General features: G+C 42.2%; 1 protein-coding gene across 2 annotated transcripts in view; it reads left to right on the top strand.

Annotated features, from left to right (window-relative positions):
* Window positions 1-366: 366 nt before the first annotated feature.
* The window catches only part of PGGT1B (protein geranylgeranyltransferase type I subunit beta), a 42,101-nt gene continuing 16,595 nt past the window's right edge, over window positions 367-25,872 (top strand). Inside the window, exons 1-5 of one of the 2 annotated variants that reach the window (XM_048503649.1) lie at window positions 367-570; window positions 4,426-4,544; window positions 11,131-11,198; window positions 21,759-21,910; window positions 25,274-25,406. In XM_048503649.1, the coding sequence (XP_048359606.1) occupies window positions 425-570; window positions 4,426-4,544; window positions 11,131-11,198; window positions 21,759-21,910; window positions 25,274-25,406 (618 nt within the window). In that variant the 5' untranslated portion in view covers window positions 367-424. The remainder of the gene's footprint in view (window positions 571-4,425; window positions 4,545-11,130; window positions 11,199-21,758; window positions 21,911-25,273; window positions 25,407-25,872) is intronic. The other variant, XM_048503648.1, reaches the window with a different exon arrangement.

The following is a 25,872-nucleotide window of genomic DNA, read 5'->3' as shown; positions in this document are numbered from 1 at the left end:
TATACCATTGTAAAAGATCGAGGTGACGGCGGGACCTATACAACTATAATTCCGTTATGGTATATTTTCCCACGGAAATTCTTGTCTGTCCCGTCACTGTGAAAGCCTCGCAGCTGATCTGGCCTCGGGCCTATTACTTATCTGAAGCGAAGTACAAATACGGCGGGCGAACGCCGCTTGTGCGAAAGCTTGCACCGCCTGCAATCTGGCCAAGCTATTTCGAAGCAGCTTCTCGGCCCGTGCTGCTGACACCTGGCCCCGCCTTCCGCCTCCGCAGGGGGCGGGGCCGAACGCCCCTCCTCCTCTGGCTGCACCTCCCCGAGAGCGCCGATGCCCCAATTAGCATAGCGTTGAGGTCGTGGCACGTGACCGGGTGTTGCCGGTGACGGACGTTGCGCGAGAGATTTGGGAGCGGTTGGCTAACATGGCGGCGAGCACAGCGCTGGGGGAAGCGGAGGGGGGCTTCGGCGACGCGGAGCGGCTGGATTTCCTCAAGGAGAGGCACGTGCGCTTCTTCCAGCGCTGCCTGCAGATCTTGCCCGAACGCTGTTCATCCTTGGAGACCAGCAGGTATTGGGAAGGAGGAGAGCAGCGAGAGCGCTCGATGGGTGCCTTAGGAGATGGGCAATGAATGACGGGCTCCAAGGTACCCGGTAATGGTGACCTGAGAAGACCGAGCATCCGGCCCTTCTCTCTTTCTTGGAAGGGTGGGTGGGGACGACCTTTACTCAGCGTTTTGTGGTGCGAAGGTGGCAGCAGTCGCCGGCTCTAGTCGGGATCTTCCGCAGAATGTTCTGCGTCTGGTTGCTAAAGCAGCTTTCCTCACCGCGAGGTCTTGAATGCCCATCCCTTGGCGTTGCAGGGCAAGCTATGATCGCTGCGGGCTGACGGAGACTGGCTGTGTGTAGTTTTTTGGGATAGCCGCCTTGGTCCTCAGCAGACCAGCTAGGTTCGAGCCCGGGAGGCGGGAGCATCCTAGGGACCAACGCGATTTTCAGGGTGTGAGTTTTTGAACAAGAAAGCTCCCAAACTCTGTGTATATTCAAAGGTGATTTTGCTCATCTACTCTATAGTAACTGAAAATAAGCGGGGGTGTAAACCAAACCCTGTCTGAATAATGAGTAATGGTTACTTTATATGTGTTACTTTGGTTTAAAAGGTTGTGTGTGTGTGTGTTGGGGGGGATGCCTCATGGGCAGGGACGGAAGAATTGGGTAGAGAGGCTGTGGAACTTCTTGGGAATAAGAACCAATTTTATAGTCCCCAGTTGTTCAGTGTTCCTTTCAGAGTTGTGTACAACACTTAATCTTGTTTTTATTGAAATAATGTCGTAACGTCAAACTTTCTCATCCTTTTAGTTATTTCTATCTCTTCTTTGTTACCACTGCAGGCTTTTAGTCTGTTCTGTAGTGCTCACTGGAAGTGTGAAGCTGATGCCTCCCACACATTCATTTTATCTTTTTTCTAAGCACTTTTTAATTAATTAATGTTGTTCTGAAAATGAGGGACTTGCCAGTGTACCGAATTTAAGATCTGTGGCCTTGCTGGCACTGATGGTCAGGGTTAACCTCCCACTGTCACTCTAACATTGTACTGTTTCCTGGACCTTTAAACTCACAAGCAAATCCAGATAAGCGTGGCAGGAGCGCCTATGTTCAAATGAATATTTGCTATGTGCTGATGCGTTGGGGGGGGGGGGTTTAATATGGTGACCCCATAGAGTTTTCAAGGCAAGAGATTTACCATTGTTTTCCTCCATGTCATCCCTGTAGTCCTTGGAGGTCTCCCATCAAGTACTTGCCAGAGTCAAGGCTTAATGTTTGGCTGGCCCAAGGTCACCCAGCAGGTTTCTATGGCGAAGTGGGGATTTGAACCTGGGAATCCCAGATCGTAATCCAAAACCTTTGATCACTATAGCGGCTCTCTTGTTTGCTAATCGTGACCCTTATTTCAGAAGATCCAAAATAGCTATCAGTCTACCCCAGGGGTAGGGAACCTTTAATACTCAAAGAGCCATTTGGACCCATTTTCCACGGGAAAAGAAAACACTTGGAGCCGCAAATAATTTTTGTTGACACATTTTAAAAATAAAAGATAACACTGTGGTATATATTGGGTTTTTTTACCTTTTTACTCTGCTCATTCTGGAGAAGCACATGGATGCGTCCCGCCCTGCTGTCTGCAGGGCGGGCAGTGATGGGGCCAGCAGCTTCGGCCCTTGCCAGCCGCTGGGAAAGCGCCCGCCCCGCCTCCAATGGGAGTGGGCGAGGAAGCCCGGCGGTATGGTATTCCAGCCGGCCGCGGGCAGTTAGTGCGCCCGCCTCGCTGCCTGCAGGCGCGAGGGCAAGGATGAAGCTGGCTTTCGGCCTTCGGCGGCCGCCCGGAATACACCTGACCCCCCGGCCCAATGGGGTGGGCGAGAGGGGAAGTCCGTGGCGCGGCCCAGCCGGCCATGGGCAATTGGTGCACCCGCCCTGCTGTCTGCAGGGCGGGCAAGGATGAAGCCGGCGGCTCAGCTTTGCCGGCTGCCGGGAAAGCGCCCGCCCCGCTCCAATGGGGCGTGCAAGAGGGGAAGCCCGCGGCGCAGCCCAGCCGGCATGGGCAGTTGGTGCACCTGCCCTGCTGCCTGCAGGGCGGGCAAGGATGGGGCCGGCGGCTCTGCTCATGGAGCCGCAGTGCAAGAACAGAAGAGCCGCATGCGGCTCTCGAGCCGCAGGTTCCCCACCCCTGGTCTACCCCTTTCAGTTGAACTATTGGTTTAAGCAATTGCTCCCCTTTTTCAGATGAGTCAAAGCTGCAGAGTTGCAATCCTATATGCATGCTTATTTGGGATCAAGACCCTTTGAATCCAGTGTCTTGCTTTTTGAATGAAAATGCAGCGGGTTGAGCCAAAAGGACTTTCTCAGACTAGAAATAAATTTGGAATTTTCTTGAAATGCCTGAAAATCTGAAGGGAAAACAGTTTGCTGGAAGGAAGTTGAGGAAAAAATCAAAATGTCTATAAAATAATCTCTAGAAATTTGAAATAGAAAAACATGTTTAACTTTTTTCACGCAACCTGCTATAATGTTTTCCATCCTAAACTGGTGGGCAGCAGTATAGGAATATCATAGAAAGCTATGTTGGGTTGGAACTCAAAAGACTTTGCTGCCACTGATACCTTTTAAGATATGTATAAATGGATCATGTAGAAAGTGAATTGAAGAATAGGATTGGGATGTGAAATTTGACAGTTAGCATCAATTAGGGCAATCTAGAGAAACAATGAGTAAGGGGAGATGGTAGAGTTTTATAAAATCATGTATGACATGGAAAAGGTAAGCAAGGAGAAACTTCTCTCCCTCTACCATAATACTAGAACCTGGGGCAATCCACTGAAGCTGAAAGGTGGGAGATCAGGACAGACAAAAGTGTGTAGTTGGTTTATGAATTTTTTTGTCTCAAGATGTGGTCATGGGCAGCAGATTAGAAAGCTTTAAAAGGTGACTGGACAAACCAGGGCAGCCCCTCCTTATTAAAGGGCTGATAACTCAGCTTTGTTGGAGGGATTCATCGTTTTTGTTCCACTGGTCATTTAAAAAATGATGCATTTCTTGCTTAAATAAGGGAAACAACCTCACATACCCCCTGTTGCATTTTCTATTGAAGTATAAAGGGCAACAAGTAGCTTTTATTGTCTGCCCTTTAAGATGTCCTGCTTCTGCTCAGAAAACATTTGTTGGTTATTTTATATGTCATCCTCCTTTTAGTTTTATTCCTTCATAACTTTGCAAATTTGTGTGGAAATTGTTTATCACATTTCAGAGCTTTGGTAAATAAAGCTACACTACATTTAATGTAGAAAGTAAAGGGAAAATCATGTTTAATTATCATTGGTGGATGTATTTTGCAGCTTAAATGAGTCCTCTCCCAAGCCTTAATTACTTGTTTTATCTCATAAATACTGTAAGCCAACAAAGTGAAATTAACCATGACAAACTTGTCGGAGAAATGATGACACATGTGAAACACATCAATAGAGTTTTACCACTCCTTAGTAGGAGTTTTTGTTGAACCTGTTGTCTAGTTAATTAAACATGCTCTTATTTCAGTTTGCTTACTGGATCAAAGGATGTTAAGTGGTATGATTTCTGACGTGCAAACAACATAATCCCTATGTAGGTAGTGCAGAGCAATGTCAAATGGGTATGACAACATGATAAAGCATTAAGCTAACATGGATAGCCACCTTCTTACAAGCCTGCGGCTTCATGTCAGGTTATAGCACTTGCATTTGTTTCAGTTCAAGTTGGAATTGATGTACGTAGAGGTATCTTATGTGAGGCTCATGCTATTCAAAAATATGAGCTTTCATATATAACAATCCACTTGTTATTGATGACAGGTAGTAACCCCCCCCCCCTTTTTTTTTTTTTTAAATTTCAGGTTGACAATTGCTTTCTTTGCTCTCTCTGGCCTGGATATGTTGGATTCCTTAGATGTGGTGAAAAAAGAGGACATAATAGAATGGATATATTCCCTTCAGGTTCTTCCCACTGAAGACAGTGAGTGAGTTTTTAATTTTTCTTTTTAGACATTCATTATGTTTATTTGCACCATTTCCTGCTTTTGAGAAGTGAGGAAGAATTAGAATTTATGCTCTACTTTTTTCTCCTGTAAGGAGTCTAAAAGCTGCTTGCAAACTCCTTCCCCTCTTCTCCCCACAACACACACCTTGTGAGGTAGGTGGGGTCGAGTGAGTTCTGAAAGAAGTGTTAATAGCCCATGGTCACATAGCAGGCTTCAACTGCTCATATGGAGGAGTGGAGGTTCAGTCCCAGTTCTCCTGATTAGAGCCCACCTGCTCTTAGCCACTGCACCACTGGAGTGTTTTTTATTCACAAAGAGAGTGAGCAATTGCAATTCCGCTGTAATATCAGTACATGCTCAGGAGTTCTAAAATTACCACATCCTGATTAAGATGGTTTTCAAGATGGCGTCAGGACTGGACTGGTGAGAACACAGTTCTGCTTGGATACTTCTTTTGGAGTGTTAAGAGTGATTGCAAGGAACATAGGACGGCTTAAGCACAGCTGGGGAATTATAAACACGTCCTAACTTGTAACAACACTGAAGGCTTCTATATCAATACTGAGGAGTTTCTCTCTGTTTTGGAAATATGCTGTGATAGGGTCATAAATTGTTTCCCTTGACATCATCAGAACTGTTTGAACTTCTATGGGTGGGGGCAACATTCAGCAAGAGTACTGAACTTTGCTGTAGTATATGGATGTGTTCATGTAGACAAAATATCTCCATTGTTTCTCTCAAACTTCAGAAGAGTTTGTCAGGGTCGTTGGTACACTGAAGTTAGAAAGTATTTTTTCTGCTCTCATTTTTTTTGTTTATGAAGCTGTTTAAATTTTACTATAGTGCATAGGTTACTAAATTGTCTTTCTGTTGAATATGTTCCCCTTCCTTAAGGCTTATTAGGCTAGCTTTACAGGAAAAATATGTAACTTTCTAATGTGATCACTTGCCAGAACTGTAATTAATTGCCTTAATGGTTGCCAAGCCAAGCTTTTCACTCCTGTGAAAAGTAAATGGAGAAATAACATGTGAGTTGGTAGTTGGTACAGAATGTAGTAGCGAGGCTCCTTACAGGGACCTGATTTTGGTCATGTATTCAACCTGTGTTCTGCCAGCTGCATTGACTCCAGGTTCAAAGTTCTGGTACTTACCTTTAAGTAGCCCTATAAACAATCTGGGGCCAGTATACCTACAACTGCATTTCCAAAACACTTGCTTAAAATCTTCATTATTACAGTCACATTTCCAGTCTACTTTTTTTTCACTCTGATTTGTTTGGTTTAATTTGGGGGGAGGGATTGTTAAATACCATTGGTAGATTGTTTTAAAAGAATTTCCTTCACCCTGATGTTAATAGAAACTGTTGTGGATGTGGAACTATTTTGCTAGTTACCTTTACAAATCAATTCTGGCCATAATTTTGCTGTTTTTTTGAAAGTGCTGCATTCCATAATTAAAGTGTCAATGTATGTATATATATTAAATCATAAAGGAAATTAATTTTTAAATTGATGGAAAACTCATGCTTTATCTATTTCCTTTTTTGGGTATTTTTCTTCTGGAAGAAGTAAAACCAGTTGGTCCCTGTTCTCTGTGTAATTCCTGTATATCATACACATTTACTTTTATTTATTGTTTATTCTATATTTTATTAATTTTATATTAAAATAGCATAACATAATCATAGATATAATAAAATATAAAAGAATAAACCTTCACTGATAAAAATGACTCAAGGTTACATATTTTAAAAGAGTCTTGACTTTTATCATATTCTAAATTCTGTAAAGCCATTCTTATCTATCATTATTCAACTAACAAACTCTGTTTAGATTAGTCTTGTTTTAAAGGTCAGAAAAGATGAAATATCTGCTACACATTTATTATATTAACTGCAAATCAGTTGCCATTCTTTCTTCTCAAAAACATCTGCAGATAATAGTGTACTGGATCTCTTTTTGAACATTAGTACCATATTTTAGTTGCCATTCTTCTCCAAAACATTATTTAGACACGTCAATGCAAGAAATATAATTTCAATTTCTCATGAAACTCCTGTTTTGGACATTTATTTACAAGACTGTTTAGCTTTGCCATTGTAGTGTATTCTCTCATCTTGTCTTCCTACATTTCTTGGCCAGGTCAAGTGTCTGCTTTCCATCTATATGCCAGTACCACTCTGGCTGCAGTTAATGTAAGAATAGTTCTTGCAGTTTTCCTGGCAAATTCATTGGTGGAATTCCCAATAATATCGTCTTTACATCCAGGAGTCAGAGGAGAAAACAGGCTTTTCCCCACCTGACTGGTAAGCTCTCTGGTCAGTTTCCTCAGCTTGCGCCTGACTTTTTGTGTGCTGCTGAAACGATTCTCCATTTGCTGAAGTTTGCCCCTGGATGTTTGCAGGCTCCAATCTGGGTGTCCTTTTAGCTTGAAGAGTACATAGTTGTACTCAGCTCATCCTGCCGATTCTGGCAATATATAGTTTTCCTATTTTTTTAAAGTTTTGATGAGGTGTCTGTAAAGAAACGCAGACAAGAACACGCGAATCTTCGCTGTTCAGAGAACTGGTCTACCTCTCATTGAAATGTATTAGGACTGTGTAGAATTGATCAACCCAATGCTTCTCAGTGGGTGGTAGACCAGTCCTCTGAGCAGCTAAGATTCTGGTATTTGTGTCTGCAAATCGGCAGCTGAGTACAACTATGTACTCTTTGGGATGAAAACCACCCAAGATTGGAGCCTGCAGAGCAAACCTTCGGCAAATGGAGGCAGGGGGAGTTCCCTCAGCAACGCACAAATTGTTGAGTGCGAACTGAGGAGGAAACTGATCAGAGAGCTTAACAGTCGGGTGGGAAAACTAAGATGCCTCCTCAACTCTGCACAGCCAGGCAGGAGATGTCTTGCAGATGACTTGAAGGAAAAAAATCCAGCTTTTAGCAGCTTCAAAATAAGATGCCTTGGGCTGAAATAAGGTGTCCTGAGGACGTTTTGGGAGAAAAGCTGTGTGGAGTCCCTCCCCAAGGGGCTTTTTTTGTTTTTGCATCCTCAGAACGTCTTATTTGTGCTGTGTAGAATGGACTTATATTTGGATTTTTTTTCTTTTTGGGGGGGCATGGCTACATTGACATTATTGCAACTGGGTGTGTGTTTTTAAAATTAATTTTAATTGTAATAATTTACCATATTTCTCTGAACACAACAAACTTTAACATCAAATTTTAATGATATTCAGTATTTGATGATATTCATTTAGCAGCAACTCTTATTTTTGATGATATTCATTTAGCAGCAACTCTTATTTTTGAACACTTGCTATTCAAATCCTAGTTTTCTCCATAAAATAGAATTCCTCTCCCTGAAATGTCTGACTTGAGTCATTGTTCTGACTCCCTGCCTGACTTATTGTTCTGTTTGTGAACATTTCAGACTTTTCAGTTGTAGTACCATTTTTTCAAAGAGCTGACACTAGATGGTGTTGTTCCATAATTGAATGTAAATAAAATGCTACCATTGACAGCAGTCACAGAAGTACTGTAGAGTAAAGCTACCTTTGAGTCCTCTGACCTTTAAGGCAATTTTATTTTGTAACTGTGTGTTTTAGAAAAGTTATTGACTATCAAATTGGTTTTTCTTTCTGTGGCTTCAATGCCTTGATTTTTTAAACGAAGGTTTTCTGTTGCCCATAGTTTTAACATGCAGTAACACTTACAAAACCCAGATCTCTTTACTTGCTTTCTTTCATATCAAAATTAAGTGCAGGAGCTTCACTCCAGCATTAGCTTAGGTACAGCATGTTTGCCTCAAGTTCCTCATGAGAAGTGGCTCCAACGGTGCCCGTAGCTGCTGGTCAGCATGGGTTCTCCCTCACATGCTTGATCAAGAAGCATTTCCATTGACACAGGATCTATGTTTTACACAGTACCAGATGTGTAGGGCCTGGATAAGTCAAGGAAAAGACATTCATCACCTCTTGACTTTCAGACTCTGGTAACATCTGACCAAGCACCACCAGATGGGAAGAGAGAAGCTGGTGAGATTGCCAAGTGGCCAATACCCAGCCATGAAGTGAATCAACCAGCAACCTCACCTTGTGTTCTCCCTACTGCATGTAATAAATTATCCCCAGTAAGTAAGGGACGGCAAGTATCTCTGCTGGAGATGCTTGATGAAGGCAGCACTAGGTTGCCAAGAGGTGGAAGCAGGTGGCAGAGAGAAGGGTCACCCATCTCATCAGTTGAATGATTGCAATTGATGGGATGGTCTTCAGAGCAGCAGAAGAAATTGGGTTCTGTGAGCTCTTTAAAGATTCTTGTCCCCGTTACAGGTCAGCTTCTCGCACCACAATGAGCAGGAGCATGATGCCCTTATTGTACAGGGCTGCCAGGGACTACATAAAGGGACAGTTGTCCTGCACTAGTGAGAGAACTGTGCATTTCATGTTGACATCTGGAAAAGTCCTCAGATGCATCATGCATATCTTTAACTGATGGTGCGCTAGTGGCAGCCCAGTGTCAGGGGTCTGCAACCTGCGGCTCTCTAGAATTGTAGTCCATGAACATCTGGAGAGCCGCAGGTTGCAGACCTATGCTCTAGGTGGAGATAGGGAGACCGATGCTAGGAAGACTGAGGGCTGATAGACTGGTTATCACAAGGCTCTGCTCTTGATGATCTCCACACTTTGAACAACATCTCTGCTGCCATCAATCGACAGATAGCAGACTGAGTAGGCAGAGACATCACTATGGTGATTGATGGCAACTCAAACATTAGTGGCATCACACTTGTAGTACATTTATTGTGTGGCCCTCCATCTTCACCTTGTAGTTCAGGATGCCTTGGAACTGTGTTCTGCAGAGAATCTCAGACTGGATGCTGTTTCTCATGCCTTCTAGCATCTCCTCCAGCATCTCATGAGTCAAAGCTCATGCAGTGTGAAGGACCCTCATCTGCTTTGTGAGAAGTAGGTGCTGACAGACTTGCCAGAGCACTACCTGTTTGGTGACACCAACACTCACTGGAACTCCACCCACATCATGTTTGAATGTTTGGTGTAAAGAAGGGAGCCCTTGCTGCCTTTTTCCTTGAGACTGAGGTGTTATGGAATTAGAGTCAGCTCAACCCAGGTGAGTGGTTGACTGTCTCTCAAACTGTGGAGGTCCTTATTTACTTATTTATTTTTTCAACCTTTAGTTTTCTTTCCTTATGTGGGTTCAGGGAATCTTACAAAAATTGATTAAAACAATAAGATTAATGAATAAAACATTTCCATCTACTTGCATCTGCTTTAAAGACTTTTTGCAGTTGCTCTTCTCTAACATGGCAGTTCTGGCTCTAGTTATTCTCTTGATCCAAATGGCTTTTGGGAACTTGGCTGTGATTCTGGTGCCAGATGAAGGAGGTGCAGATGTTCTTCCAGCAGTTCACTCTGGTCTAGAGGCTACAAGATGGAGTGGCATCCCACCTTGAACTTCCTCCTATCTGCAGAAGATCTACATATTGGAGACCAAGTGTGACTTGTGTATCAATGGCAGGATCACTGAGTGGGCCAGAAAACTTGTGTGCTGGACAGATAAGCTCTTCCAGCAAGCATATGCAGCCTAAAGGGGCACATTGTTGTCAGAAGGGGGCAGGGTAAAAGCAGCTTCACTGATGTTTATCTCTCAGCTCCTCTGCTAGGCAGAATCTCCTCCAGGGCAGCTATCAAGATGGCCTTGGAAATGAAGCTCATTGGATCGACACTGAGCTCCTCTGGAAAATGAGGTGCATGAGAGATATAGCTTCTGCAATGGAGAGGGAGTACCTTGTGGAGCCCTACAAATTGCAGTCCATGAATCCACTGAACTACTGGGCCATGATGGAGTTGATCTGGCTGGACCTCTCTGCCATGGCCCAGAGGCTCCTCTCTTTCCCTCCAATGATCTTGCAGAGTGAGCATGTTTTTTTTCCCATCTAGATGACAATATCAGCCCACATCACTAATGTCTACACCCCTGGAATGTTGGTCAGTTGGCTTCCCCGAGGTCAGCATGGCTCTATTGAACTTCCCAGTTTTGAACTTTGGGGTTGACTGAAGTGAGCATTTAATTGTGCCCTTAGAATATGTCTTGGACAGTCGGGAGTAACATTCTGCCCAAAATGAACAAGTCAGAGGGAAGAAGTGTCAGGGTAGTTTCCCAATTTGATTGGTGGTCCCCTCTCCAATCCCTGATGAAATTCTGAATCTATCTGCACCATTGGGAACAATTTCAAACTCTGTTAGATAGATAGGGTTGGCTCAAAGGAGAGTCACCTGTAGCTATATTGCAAATTTGGAGCCTTTACCTTTACAGCCAGCTTCCCTCCCCTGCCCCCCCAACATTCCCATGAAACTTTAATGTTGGTAAACAAATTTGGATATCAGAAAAAAAGTTTAAAATTTACTTGCATGGGTATTCAGCTTTTCAAAAAAAAATTGGATTTAATATATTTGAACCGGATAAATTAAAAAAAAGGTCACAATGTTCTTGAATGCAGAGGATTAAATGATAGTGCAAGGTGAAATTGTACTTTTTAAATCTCCAGGATCAAACTTTCACCGCTGTGGATTTCGTGGTTCATCGTATTTGGGAATGCCATTCAATCCATCCAAGGTTAGTTAATTCTATATTAATGGTGCGTGTGTGTGTGTGTTTCTGAACATTTTCTCTTTACTTTTAACAAATATTTATTGTATAAGCCTGTGAGGTAAGTGTTGGCCTAGAAGGCATCTTGGAAGCTAAAGAAGTTAAGTTAATCAGAAAACGCTCTAAACAGCGCAACATTTCTGTGAGGAGGTAGTCATGATCCAAATGGCTTTTGCAGTCTTCCTAATGATGAGTAGAAAGAAAAAAGAAGTGTACAGCTTCCTAGACTTTAAAATCTATCAAAATGGCAGTTGGGAATGCTAATAGCAGCTTTTATAATATTATGTTACATCTACTACGACTTGCCACAAGATTTTGGGTTCTAGATGCATAGGCAAATCTTAACTCATACTTTTTCTTAACTCATACTTCATGCATTCTTACCTGCCTTTCCCTGGTTAATTTCTCCCTCCTAAGCATAAATCATAAGAATGTCACAATAGTTAACATTGAACAAGTTTATATTACTCATTTTTAGAATGTATAAATATTTATTTATTTATTGAGTGATTGGGAGTATTTCACATCCATGTCATGTATTGTTTAGGTCAGGAGATTTTGGGGTGAGTAATTACCGTATATACTCACGTATAAGTCGAGTTTTTCAGCCCTGTTTTAAGGCTGAAAAATGCCCCCTCGGCTTATACACGAGTCACTGCTTACCAGCCGGCTCTTCAGGCCTCTGCCGAGGCTGGGGGCATGGCCAGGACGACCTCCCTGTAGCTGCACAAGCCGCTTGTTGCTGTCCTCCTCAGAGAGTGAAGGGGAACCCTGGCTGGCTGGGCTTCCTCAAACCCGGGGAGGCAGAGGGAGCTCCTTATTTGGGCAGTGACTCCCACTGATGTCATTGCCCAAATAAGGAGCTCCCTCCCAGGGAACGGGGAGGTGGAGGGAGCTCCTTATTTGGGCAATGATATCAGTGGAAGTCACTGCCCAAATAAGGAGTTCCCTCTGCCTCCTGGCTTCCCACCTTCGGGTTATACGTGAGTCAATAAGTTTTCCCAGGTTTTGGTAGTAAAATTAGGTGCCTCGGCTTATACACGGGTCGGTTTATACACGAGAATATATGTTGCTATGTAACTGATGAAACTTTTGATTAGTAATGAATCTCTGCATCTTTTTGTCACATTTGTATTTATGCATGGTTTTGTCACATTCATTTGTATTTCTATCACCCTTAGTGTTGCAGCTAATACTGCAAACTATTTGTTTGTATTTCTATCACCCTTAGTGTTGCAGGCTAATACTGCAAACTATTTTTTCTCCATTGAACTGAGTGGATCTTTGGTGATGCAAAGGTTAATACATTGCTTTAATGCTCAGAACACTGTAGTTGCTTGAAAACTTACTTTAATGCAGTGTACCAAATCAGGACATACCTCACCAGAACATTACTTTGATGAAATCACCTGTGCAGTTCTGCTGATGTCCAGGAAAAAACCTTTGATGTTTAAAAGTGAAATATCAGCTTTTTTATCAGAATACATCTAAGGCTACACTTGCCTGTGCTGTAAAATTTGTGTCAGGAAGGACAAGCAGGGTTCTGTAACTTGTGTTCTTTTTGTATTTTAGGGAAGAGGGCCCTTCGGGGATCGGGCGGTATATAAATTTAAGAAATAAATAAAATAAAAAATAAATAAATAAGAAATATTCTGGAAGAAAAGGGCATAGAATTTGTGAATGGGAACAATATCATAGATTCAAAGAGGTTAAAGGCCAAGGCACAGTAGTAACAGCCAGAATCTCCTCAGTTATTAGGTTCTTGGTAGGGAGTAAATAAGTGGAAGCCAATTAGGGGTGGGCTGGCCATTTATTTTCTCAGGAGGAATCCCAATGGGCATCTGCCTTGGAGGCTACCCCACCCTACTTTTCCTAAGGGGCCATCGTAACCTTGCAGGCTGCTCTTAATGTTGTTGTCTTCTGCCTCCCAGTGCTGTCCTCCCTAGTCCATGCTGGGTGTATGTGTGTAGCTGGCAACGGGAAAGCTGGTGTGGCATTGTAATTTGAGTGTCAGACTAAGACCTGGGGTAACCAGGCTTGAATCCTCACTCTGCAGTGGAAGCTTGCTGGGTGACCTTGGCCTTTCACATTCTCTTTGCCCAGCCTGCGTCACAGGGTGGTGGTTGTGAGGATGAGGTTGGAGGCGGGGAGAGCAATGTGATAACCTGCTTTGGGTCCCCTTGTGGGAGAAAAGTGGTGTACAAATCAAAAAACAAGTAAAACTGGCTCTGCAGTACAAGTAAAACTGGCTCTGCGGATGAGCTCTTCTTCACATGTACTTCCCTACAGCCATGCTTCACCTTTAATGCTTGGGCTAAGTTACCCAAGGATGGGACTGGCCAGAGAGGAAGAAGGCTTTGAAAGGGCACTCTGGCACATCACAGCAGCATCACGAGGCACTGGAACAGAGGGTGCAGAAAGTCCTGCCTGTGTGCAATCCCTCAGTACCACAGATTTCTGGCAAATAATGTGTATAATAACAATCTCCATTTAGAATAGGCTCAATCTTGTTGTAGAACATCCTTTTTAAAATAATGGAGCCCCTACTCTCCCTTTTTTTCCTTCGCCTCTAGGATGCCTGTGTCAAGCTCCTGGGCCACTCTTGGTTTTCCTAAAGGTTAGGGTACAGTTCCTTAAACAATTAGACTGAGGCACCAGGAAGGTCTTCCTGATTCAGTCCTATCTTATTCATTGAGTGTGCGCTTGACACTGCAGACTGCAAAGGGAGAGCAGAAGATAGCTAAGAGCAGCTGGAGCAGAGCCCAGTGTGACGAATGCACTTATCCTGCATTCAGTTTACAGGGTGGAGTCTGCCCTGAAAGAGTTAAGCCCTGGCCAGCCCTGATTGGCCAGAGAAAAAAATGCAGGTACTATAAATAGAGTCAGCGAGAGTGCTGAAGGCTTCTTTTTGGTCTTTTTGACTTTTTGGCTCTGTCTGTGAGCTTTTGTGCCTTCGGGTACTTTTTGTGGCAGAGTGAGGAGATTCTGCCAAGATCTCTCACTGCTGTTGTTTGTTAATAGCTGAGGAAGCTATTAAGACATCTGAAACACCTGAGTCTGGAGGAGAGTGACCGCCACTCAAGTGTTTTGAGGGAAAACCTCTGACAAGTCTAAAAGTCTGTCCTCCACAGTTAACACCAGTCTTGGGAGGCCCAGTCCTGTGGCAGAGAGGCCAAATTTGGGATTGTGGGAGAGGGAGGCTGTTATGCCAGAATCCCACCGGGCGTAGACTGGGTGTTTTGTTTAGTGGTTAGGTACAGTGGACTAGAGTCTGTCAACAGAGAGTGTAAAACCTTTAAAGAAACATCTTTTTCTGAAGAAAAATATTACTAAAGAGACACCTGCGAGTGTCTAGTAACGTTTTAAAACTTAAGTGAAGTGCCATTAACATCTCTGCAACCGCTAAGCTCTGAAATCATTAAATTCTGAAACCAACAAGCGTAAATCCTCTCAAGTTACCTGAGAAGCCTCTTTTAAGCCAGAAATAAACGTTTTAAGTTTTTATTCAGTTAAATCCGTTCCAGTCTCTATTTTTGTCTGTGTCTGTGTTCCCAAAAAGAGTGGTGACCGTTTCATCAGTTTGTGTGGGCTATAGTAAAATATATTTTGGTGGCAGCGAAGAAAATCAAGCTAATTAACATGAAGGCTCCTAAAACATCTGACAGGAATCCTTCCTATAGAGCAGAATATAACACCCAGCAGGAACTGTGCTGCTGCTGGGTTCTGCCCCAGCCATCTTCTGCTTCCTCATGGAATCATAGAGTTGGAAAAGACCCCAAGGACCATAAAGTCCAACCCCCTGCAATGCAGGAACACACAATCAAAGCATTCCTGACAGATGACCATCCAGCCTCTGTTTAAAAAACCTCCAAAGGAGGAGACTCCACCACACTCCAAGGTAGTGCATACCATTGTTGAACAGCCCTTACTGTCAGGAAGTTTTTTCCTGATGTTTAGGTGGAATCTCTTTTCCTTCACCTTGAACCCATTACTCCTGGTCCTAGTCTCTGGAGCCTCAGAAAACAAGCTTGCTCCCTCACCAACATGACATCCCTTCAAATATCTAAACATGGCTATAATGTTACTTCTTAACCTTCTCTTCACCAAACTAAACATACCCAGCTCCCTAAGTCTTTCCTCAAAGGGCATGGATTCCATTTTGGTTGCCTTCCTCTGGACCCGTTCCAGCTTGTCAGTATCCTTCTTGAATTACGGAACTGTACACAATATTCTAACCAATGCAAATAGAGAGGTATAATTACATCCCTCAATCTAGACACCATACTCCTATTGATACAGCCCAGAATTGCATTGGCTTTCTTGGCTGCCACATTAGCTTTACTAATATCAAGGTATGCTACGTCCACAGCATTCCATTCATCTACCAAGCTTGTTGCTCTATCAAAAAAAAGATAAAATTAGTCTGGCATGACTTTTTTTTCAGAAACCCATGATTATAGCAAGTGACTCTTGAGATTGCTTCTGTCAGTTCTTCTAATACTGTGGGATGTAGTTTATCAGGACCTAGAGATTTGAATTTGTTTGAAGTAGCCAGGTGTTCCTGTGGTAACTCTTTATTCTGTGCTGAATTTCTCCTATTGTATCTTCTGTTTCATTTTCCCCTGGATGAGTACTGGTTCCTTTTTGGGAAAAGTCTGAGGCAAGGAAGGTGTTGAGTAGTTCTGCCTTTCTCCATCCCCTGTTAGCATTTTGCCATCTTTTCCATGCAGTGACTCTATCCTATCTTTTTTCTTCCTTTCGCTATGGACATAACCAAAAAAGCCTTTTTTAAAAACCTCTCTGGCAAGACTTAGCTCATTGTGAGCTTTAGCTTTTCTGACTTTCTCCCTACACATCCTGGTTATTTGTTTGAATTCCTCTTTGGTGATTCCCCCCTTCTCCATTTCTTGTACATGTCCATTTTAAATTTACGCTCATTTTAAACTTCTTTAGACATCCATCCTGGTTTCCTTAGATACCTCCCATTTTTCCTCCTCAATGGAACTTTTTGAAATTGGGCCGTCAAGATCTCACTTTTAAGAAACTCCCAGCCATCATGCACTCCCTTCTCTTTTAGTATTTTTGACCAGGGATCGCGCCCAGTAGATTCCTAAGGTTACTGAAATCTGCTTTTTAAAAATCTAGAATGCATGTATGACTACACTAAGCATCCCCTTTCCACTGTATAACAAACTCCAGGAGAACATGATCACTCCCACTTAAGGTTCCTACCACTTCCACTCCACTAATCAGGTCATCATAATTTATTTGTTTGTTTGTTTGTTTATCATATTTATATACCGCCCTCCCCAAAGGTTAGGAGCCATTCCCCTTGTTGCTTCTTCCACCTTCTGGCCATGAAATTGTCTGCAAGGCAAGTGAGAAATTCGTTGGACCTGGAAGAGTTTGACTCCCAACAAATATCTGGATAATTGAAATCTCCCATGACTACTAATGCTTTCCTTTCTGAAAGTTTGGTCCATCTGTTCCAAGAATGCATCATCCACCTCTTCAGACACAATGAGATCAGTGCTGTTTCTCTCCCTTAATTTTTACCCAAATGCTCTCAACCTGGCTTGCATGATTTAAGTCATGGACCTGCTCACAGCTGTAATAATTTTTATGTATAATGCTATCCCTCCTTTCCTATTTGATCTGTTTCTCTAAAATAGGTTATACCCTTCAATAATTATGTTCCAATCATGAGACTCATCCCACCAGGTTTCAGTGATGCCTATAATATCATATTTGTTTTGTTGTGTTAAGAGTTCGAGTTCTTCTTATTTATTTCCCATGCTCTGTGCATTGGTTTAGAAACATCGAAGGCCATGGTGCATTTCCTCTGGCTGCTTCTTTAAGGTTTTTTCCCTCCCACTGTTACCTTCTTGACCTATTTGCTCAGTTCTCTCTATAACCTTTGGACTACCATCACTATCATTTGTTGAACTCCTGTCTGCTTGAATACTGTCTCCCTCCCCCACATAACTCAGTTTAAAGCCCTTCTGATCAAGATTGTGAGCCTCCTGGCAAAGATGTTTCTACCTGCAAGCATGAGGTGCAGCCTATCTCTTGCTAGCAGTCCCTCTTCATGAAACCACAGACCATAGTCCAGAACCCAAATTGTTCCTGGCGGCACCACTTGCGAAGCCATTTGTTCCCCTCCACTATTCTATTCTTTCTTTCCCTGGGCCATGTCCTTCAACTGGGAGTAAAGTTGAAATGGCAGCTTGTACATCCTTCTACATCCTTCCCAGAGTCTCAAAATCCCTTCTGATGTCCTGAAAGCTATGTCTTGCTGTGTCGTTTGTTCCCCCGTAGATCAAAAGGAAGGGGTAACAGTCAGTGGGCTTCACAAGTCTTGTCAGCCTCTCAGTGACATCACGGATTTTTGACTCGGGGAGACAGCATACCTCTCGCAGCATCTTGTCAGGTCTGCAAATCGCTATTTCTGTTCTCCTCAGCAGGGAGTCCCCAATCACGACGACATGTCTCCTCTGAGGTTTTGCAGGGGCCATTCTGTGGGCTCAACCTTCTATCGCTTGCATATTCTCAGAGGTCTGACTCTGAGCAGCAGAGCAGCAGTGGCGCAGGAGGTTAAGAGCAGGTGCAGTCTAATCTGGAGGAACTTGGTTTGATTCCCAGCTCTGCCACTTGAGTTGTGGAGGCTTATCTGGGGAATTCATATTAGCTTGTGCACTCCCACACATGCCAGTTGGGTGACCTTGGGCTAGTCACATCTTTTTGGAGCTCTCTCAGCCCCACCCACATCACAGGGTGTTTGTTGTGAGGGGGGAAGGGCAAGGAGATTTTAAGCCCCTTTGAGTCTCCTATAGGAGAGAATGGGGGGATATAAATCCAAACTCTTCTTCTTCTTCTTGCTCCTGTGCCTGTTCCTTATCCTCACTGAGAAGGGAGAGACCTTCAAATTGATTTTGAAGCTTTAAGCTCACAGAATGAACCCTAGTCCCTCTACTTCTTTGTGTCACATTCCTCCAATTGCCCACTTCAAATGTTTGAGAGCTGCTATCTTCCTTGGAAAGATCCCCAATATGTTCCTCACCCAGTATTGTCTATTTCACTCTAACGAGGAAATCTTCCTTTTTCCTAATGTCTTGAAGAAATCTTCCTTTTTCCTAATGTCCTCTTTGTAATCTCTTGAGAATCACAAATGCAATGAATAGACTGAGGTGGGAGCCAAGATATAGTAACATAATTGCTAGATGAGCTAAAAGGGGGAAGAAGATCTACAATAGCAAGGGAAGCAACAAATGGAGTATGGGGTAAGCATCTTGGAGAACAACAAAAGAGATGGCGGGAGGGCCTGGCAAGAGAAGAGACAGAAAACGGGTACTATATTCAGAATTATTCTAAATTCAACTCTTGTTACCTTAAGTTCAGAGGTTCCCTGAGACTTAAATACACCCCTGCTTTGTTATAAGGTAGTGTGAATTGTCTCTACAATCGTCATTCCATCTATACTTTGGTTTATCATTAGAGATTCCATTTAACATAGAAATACAAATAGGAATCTTACAGGATTGACAAAGCATAGGTTCAATCGTTAAGCAAATTTATTCACAAATAAATCCCATTTTATTCAATGGCACTTAGTCTCTTAAAAGTGTTCTTAGGATACTTCTGACAACTGGATAGAATACCAGAGTTTATTTTCTTCACTGCAGTTTTGTAGAATGTTCAGCAAAAGTTTTCTTTAGCTGTAGCTGGAAAAAAATAATTATTGCTCTGAATTGTTTTGGGGAAAAAATGAAACTCTGTAACAAGGTTGTGGTGGGTTTTCCGGGCTGTGTGGCTGTGGTCTGGTGGATCATGTTCCTAATGTTTCGCTTGCATCTGTGTCTTTCAGAGGTATATCACCGAGAAAAATCTGTTACACACAGTGTGTGACAGACTTCCCTCTGTGATACACCTCTGAAGATGCCAGCCACAGATGCAGGCAAAATGTTAGGAACAAGATCCACACCACGGCCACACAGCCCTGAAAACCCACCACAGCCCGTTGAATCCGGCCATGAAAGCCTTCGACAATACATCTGCAACAAGGAATTCTTTGCTCCTCTGGAAATTATGCAATATCTTTTATTACGATTGTCCAAAATACTACAACATAGCATGCAAGCCTTTTGAGTTCTTCAGGTCTCTTCATAAGGAGGGAAAAAGTTTTTGTAGAACGTGAACGCCTGTGTACAGTGTTTTGTTTTGATTGGTCTTAGTAAAATATGTTTTTATATTTTGCTATGGACCAACATGTCTGCTTTGTTTAATGTTACTAGTTTATATTGTTCTCAGAGGCCTTCTGTGTCCTTACTACTGTCCTTCCCTTCCAGATAGCATGGTTAGGAGCATATCTAAAATAGCCATTCCCCTTGTTACAGATGGCATGATTACATGCTATCTAATTAGACCAAGTGGTCAGCAGTGGTTTTTACCCATTGTTAGATAAAGAATAGCTTGTGATTGCAGATGGCTGGGGGAATCTTACAATATTAGAGTTTGCCAGCTGTCAAAACTCAAATTAACTTTCTTCCTCTCTTTGTTTCCTTTCTTCTTCTGTGTGTCTTTTGTGGGGGTGGGGGATTTTCTTTTCTTCAGTGACATGCATTGATGCTATCGGCTAATATTTCAGTCTGATTGTTTTGCAGCAGCTGCTGATTGAGGGAGCCTGCTCCCCTGTTGTGGCTGCTCCCACCTCGGTGTCCCTGCTAGATCTGCCCACTTCAATTAACGTTCCTCCCCTTCTTGTTCCCCCAGATGTCTTTAAAGACAAGCCTTACATGCTTCTGCATGAAGTAGATTCATTATTTTGCACAATGTCTTCGCAAGTATTTCAGGAAGTCCTATTGCCCCATTCCCATCAGAAAAATGAGGTAGCACATCCTAAGTCTCTATTGTGGAATCTGCTTTTTGGTGTGACTGCGCTTATACACTGTAGGATTTAGGGGCTGGGACTTTCAGTCTGCTAGGCTCTGCTTTTTCTTTGCTCAAAAAAATGAAAAGACACAATTGAAATGCTTGTTTCCAAGGCTATTTTAGCTTCCTTGTCTTCCTTGTAGTAGGCCCAGTTTAGGCTTGTGTGTGGAAAGGCCAAGCTGTGGGATAGAAAGTGAACTAGAGTAGGACAGAAAGAAGATATTCTAATATACAAGTTCAGAGGACCAGCTGGGCCTTCCTAATCAAGTACAGTACGTTAGCAGGCTGGTTCATGAACTAAAATTCCATTCCAAGCATTTCTGTCTTGCTCTTACACTCCTCTGAAAAACATAGCTTTTGTGAGTGACATACAACATAAATGTCCTTTATGTTGCATCATGTTAATAGGTTCACACTTTTTACATTTGTGTTAGAAAGTTTAAAAAGAAAGGCGAAGTTTTCAGTCTACCTCATGTGTTCAATATGTTGTGTATTTGCATAATAATAAACTCATGGATGTAAGAGAGAAAATCTGGTGTTAGGTGCAAGACAGCCAGCAAGTTTGGTTGACTTAACTCAGGGGTCTGCAACCTTCAGCTCTCCAGATGTTCATGGACTACAATTGGCCATGCTGGTCACCAAAAAATCTCCTATAGGGGAGAACAGAGATACGCCACGAAAATTGTGGCATATCTTGACTAGCATCTCTTCTGGCACCTGGGGCCCAACTGGGTGCTGGAGGCTGACTAAGGTTGGCCCTGCCTCCTGGAATGCTCCTGGCCATGCGTGCACAGTGTTTTGCTTTGTTGGATCTGGACAATGGAGGTAGCTTCCGAGTTTGGCAGCCGCCCGGATAAGTTGCCTATCCACTGGTGCATTTGCCCCTTGCGCTGGCAGAATGGGCACTCACGGCAGCAAAGGGGTTCACTGGCTCCAAAGGGGGATTTGCTCACCCCCCTCTGGATTGGGCTGTAAATATGTTGTGTTCTAAATAAACTTGTAAAACCTTATTTTACCATTACTTGATATCAAAGTCATGTAAACTAGGATATTTTATGTAAATCTTGGAGGCTCCTGTAGGAAAATGGCTCTTCTGTGTACTTTTAAAAATCTTTGTTTGCTCAAATCTCTCTTCATGGATTCCGGCTAAAACAGAAGTCCATCTTGTCAGTAGAGAGTCCAGTGATATATTTGATCTATAGCTGTCTTACTGACCATTTTCTTGTAAATTATTTGCAGAAAGTACTTCTCAATTACTATCCAGGCATACAGGATTTTGGTGATTGAGGACTTATAAGTCCCAACTGCCAACAGTTTGTAGCAAATCTATGCAAAATTCTTTTTGTGTCAGAAACTTACCCTTGTCTTAAAACAGCTGTCATGCTTCCTACAGTCCACTTGCACAGCTGCTGATCTGTGTGGGTCATGTTGAGGTGGGTATTTATATACCGTCTTTTCAGACTAGTCTCCTTGATTCATGTTTCATGATCAGAGATAGTTCTGGGGAAAGATTGGTTTGTGTCTAAAATAGACATTGATGTTTCTGTGCAGTTATTGTTCAAGATAGTAAACTGAAACCTTCATTCTTTTGTATTTCAGGGTCCTGGTGTTTCCCATCCCTATGATAGTGGGCACATAGCAATGACTTATACTGGCCTCTCCTGCCTAATAATTCTTGGGGATGACTTGAGCCGAGTAAATAAAGAAGCCTGCTTGGCAGGACTAAGAGCTCTCCAGCTGGAAGATGGGAGGTATGGCGGATTCCATGGTGCAGGGAATTACTTATTTTTAGAAAGGAAAAACTGGATCAAAATACATTATGCACTAAGTATGCATTACATAGGAATTAGTCTAGCTAAATCTAGTTTGAACACCTAAAGCTGCCTTATCTTGAATTAACCATCATATTAATTCAATTGAGGTAGGTGCACCTGAAGTCAGTAGTCACCAAAAGTCTGCTTAACAGGTTGAATGGCAGCCTGTATTTCACAAATTCTTTCCAAAAAAGACAATAAACTCAGTATAACAGCGGCTCTCCAGGATGTCAGGCTGAGATCTTTCACATCACCCTCAACCTGATTCTTTTAGCTGAAGATGCCATGGATCTTCTGTATGCCAAGCAGATACTGTACTACTGAGCTGCAGTTCCTCCCCTAGGAAGAAACCAGTGGAAAGACAAACAAGAAGAAGAATCTTGTTTGTTTGTGTGCTTTATTCCTTTCTCCCTTACTTCTGAGACCAGGGCACTCCTTTTTGACTTTTACTTAATTTTAAATAGAATTAAGGAGAAGGAAAAGATTGATATGGAGCAGAGGTACATTGGGGTCCAAATATATTCAGTTGATCTGAACATCCTAAAGCTGGAAGGTCCATGTGTTCCAGTAGTCTGATGTTCTAGAAATCATGAATGCATAAACAGTTATGCTTTCTTCATTATGCACAACTTACTGTTGAATAAGCTTTAGCTGGCTTGGTGTCTAGGGGTAAGTTCCTGTTTACCCACACCTGGCCCTGATCTTTTGACTTGTCTTTCAGACTTGCCAATTCTTTCTCATTGTTCTATCTAGTATTATCTCCTTCCACAACAAGGCTTCTTTCATGTACTATAATTTTGGTTTGGCTATAGTTACCCCCCTCTCCCCCAATTACTTGAATTGCCCCTTCTTTTATTTATGTCGTAAGCACTTCAATAATAGGCTAGTTCTCTCACTGACAACAAAGCAGGCATTTTATAATCCAGCATTTTGCAGGAAATATTTGCTTCTGAAGAAAGGCTGAACTTTCTTGAAGAGAAGAAGTCAGATTGATCAAGGCAAAATGCTTACTTGTCTTCTATATTATGCTAAGTGAATTCCTCCCAGTATTGCTGTGGAATGCTTTCCATTTCTGGAAATATTGTGGGGGAGGGGGGTGAATGTGTAATTTTATTTGAGATTAAAAAGAGTTTACTTTCTGTCACATGGCAGGGTTTTGAGATAGTATTGTATCTATGAGGAGCAGAAAGAGGATTCTGATTATTCAGAACTCTGATTCCAGATCCAAATTTTGCTGGCAATGAAAGCAAGCAGTTGAAGGAAAACTGCGCACATGTTACTTTAATGTATTAAAGGTCGTTAAGTTTGTTTGCCAAAGTGTATGTAATGCTATAGAGTAGACAGAGATTGGTACATTAGAGGAACATAGGCTAGCTATAAATTATTCAAGTTTAACATCCAAATGTAGATCTTAATCTTCTCACATGTGGGTTTTCTTTGTTATGGTACTTGCAGGTATACTTGACTTGTTTTCATTATGTATATATGAAAAGATTTTGAAATGCTTGGAAAGTAATATTTTTATGTTGACTGTCTAGATTGTTGATCAGTTTGAACACCTTTTGAGCAGTAACTATGTAAAAATGTAATGAAAGACTGTTTTTATTGAAACTAAAACTGCCTGTATCTAACCACATACTCTGAATACTGAATTATATGTGTTCTTAAGAGAGGAATGGCCTTCTCCCTTTCCTCCCCACCTTTGCCCCAGTGCGGTTCCTAAGGGCCCTTTGGCCTACATTTAACATATGTTTTGTGAGACTTGGTGGGCAGCCACTGTGGTTCAAGCTTCATTAACCTGTGGTAGTTTGAATATCATAGACAGGATAGGTAATATCAAGACTATGCAGCAGGAATTAGTGGGGAAGGGTGAGGTACACAGGAAAAAGAGGTTTTCTCACAGTCTGGTTGATGAATAATTTGAGTGATATTGGTCTGTTGTGTGTTGTTATTTACTAGCCTGCAGGTCTCCAGTACTATCTAAAAGAGCTTGAGGGATAGTATAATAAATGCCATTAAAATTACTAAAGAGCTAAACGTCTTATTTTCAGTGTTACAATCTATAAAATTATGTATTACACACTTGTGGCTTTCTCAGGGCTGATTGACATATAGTGGACAAGTGGCTACCACATTAACTCTAGAACATATATGTGCGAAGAGTTCCCAGACACCTGGAGGTTTGATTCAGATTGGAACTATGGCATGATTTTAAGCCTCTTCTCATGCTCTTTTCCTTACCTGAAACAACTCTGGAGAGTTGTTGCTGGCCCTGTTGTGAAAACTTGCATGTAGTCTTCCATGCTTGTAAATTTTTCCAACAAGCAAAGAAGGGCTCTTTTCTTTGGGTGCTATGTTTCTGAACTGAATCAGGCCAGAATGCACTTGAAAATTACATTCCCAGAGGGTAATCTCCGAGAATATCGCCTCGAAATTCCACACAGACATAATACTGTGTGAATCAACCCTAGTATTTTACATACTGTTGGTATAAGTGTGGTTTCTCTGTCTAAAGTTTAATGTATTCTTGAATTTGCTCAAAATGGGAGCTGTTAAAATGTAAATTATCAGTTGTGTTCCATAGCACCAGTCACTGGGGAACATTGCTGGGTAAGAAATTCTGATGAAGATTGTTGCAGTGACTCCTCTGGAGCAGTGTGATACATCAGCAGATGGAAGGATACATGCAATAAAACCTTTAATTATCTGGATAAGTTGCATGAGCTTCACTTCTGTTCATTTGTCATTCTGATTATCAAAAGGGTGAAAGCTATGAATTATAATGCATATTCTTGTAGTGCATTCATATGTATGTGCTACTGCTAACGTTAGCTTAGAACATGGAAGCGCACTGTTCCACTTTTCCTTTTAATGGGATTATAGCCATAAAAAAAGGCAAACCAGTTTCCTCCAAGACTTTGGACACTTTTCTGATGAATGCTCAATTTCCCTAAAAATTGGTATTCGTTCAAAGAGCATAGTTAAGGGCTGCCTTGACTGGACTGAGATAAATAAAATCACTTATATTTGGTTTAAGCTTCAGGTGCCTGATTTTACTACTTCCATTGATTGAGGTTTTCCATTAACTTTAGAAGAAGAGAGCATAGAAATAGGAAAGACACAAAATCATGAGCAGGCACTCCCATTTTATTGAGCAATGGGCACTGTTTGTAAGTCCAAACAAGGAGCCTCTGTATCTTGTATGTGGATTAGGCAGATTTCAGTTTCTTTTATTCAGTTTCTTTTAACTCTGCAAGAATTGTTGTAACATATCAATTATAACTTCAATATATGTTTCAGTTTTTGTGCAGTCCTTGATGGAAGTGAAAATGACATGAGATTTGTATACTGCGCTTCTTGTATATGCTACATGCTCAACAACTGGTCAGGAATGGATACGAAGAAAGCCGTAGACTATATTAGGAGAAGCATGGTAAGTTTTATCAAATAATACAAGAATGTTTGTAGTAGCTCTGCCTTTGTTGAAACTAAAATGAGATAAGATTGTTTGACTTGCTTTAACTTGTTTGTAGACTTCCAAAAGTGAGGGAGCTTGATGGACTATCTGTGGAAGGACCTGGAAGAAATCTTGCGTAGAAATGAAAGGGGCTCTACTTCCTGTAGAACAGTGGTTCTCAACCTGGAGGTCGGAACCCCTTTGGGGGTCGAACGACTCTTTCACAGAGGTCACCTATGACTCCCTGCATCAGTGTTTTCCATCTGTAAAATGGATAAATGTTAGGGTTGGGGGTCACCACAACATGAGGAACTGTATTAAAGGTTCGCGGCATTAGGAAGGTTGAGAACCACTGCTGTAGAAGCTAATAGTTACAAAAACGGTTGAACTTGCATTGGGGAGGGGTTGAGGAAAGGAAAGGAGGGGCAGTGGATTTAGTTGT

The sequence above is a fragment of the Sphaerodactylus townsendi genome, linkage group LG07 (genome assembly GCF_021028975.2).
Source record: "Sphaerodactylus townsendi isolate TG3544 linkage group LG07, MPM_Stown_v2.3, whole genome shotgun sequence".
Lineage (NCBI taxonomy): Eukaryota > Metazoa > Chordata > Lepidosauria > Squamata > Sphaerodactylidae > Sphaerodactylus > Sphaerodactylus townsendi.
Note: the sequence above shows the minus strand (reverse complement) of the source record. Positions and strands in the feature narration are given on the sequence as shown.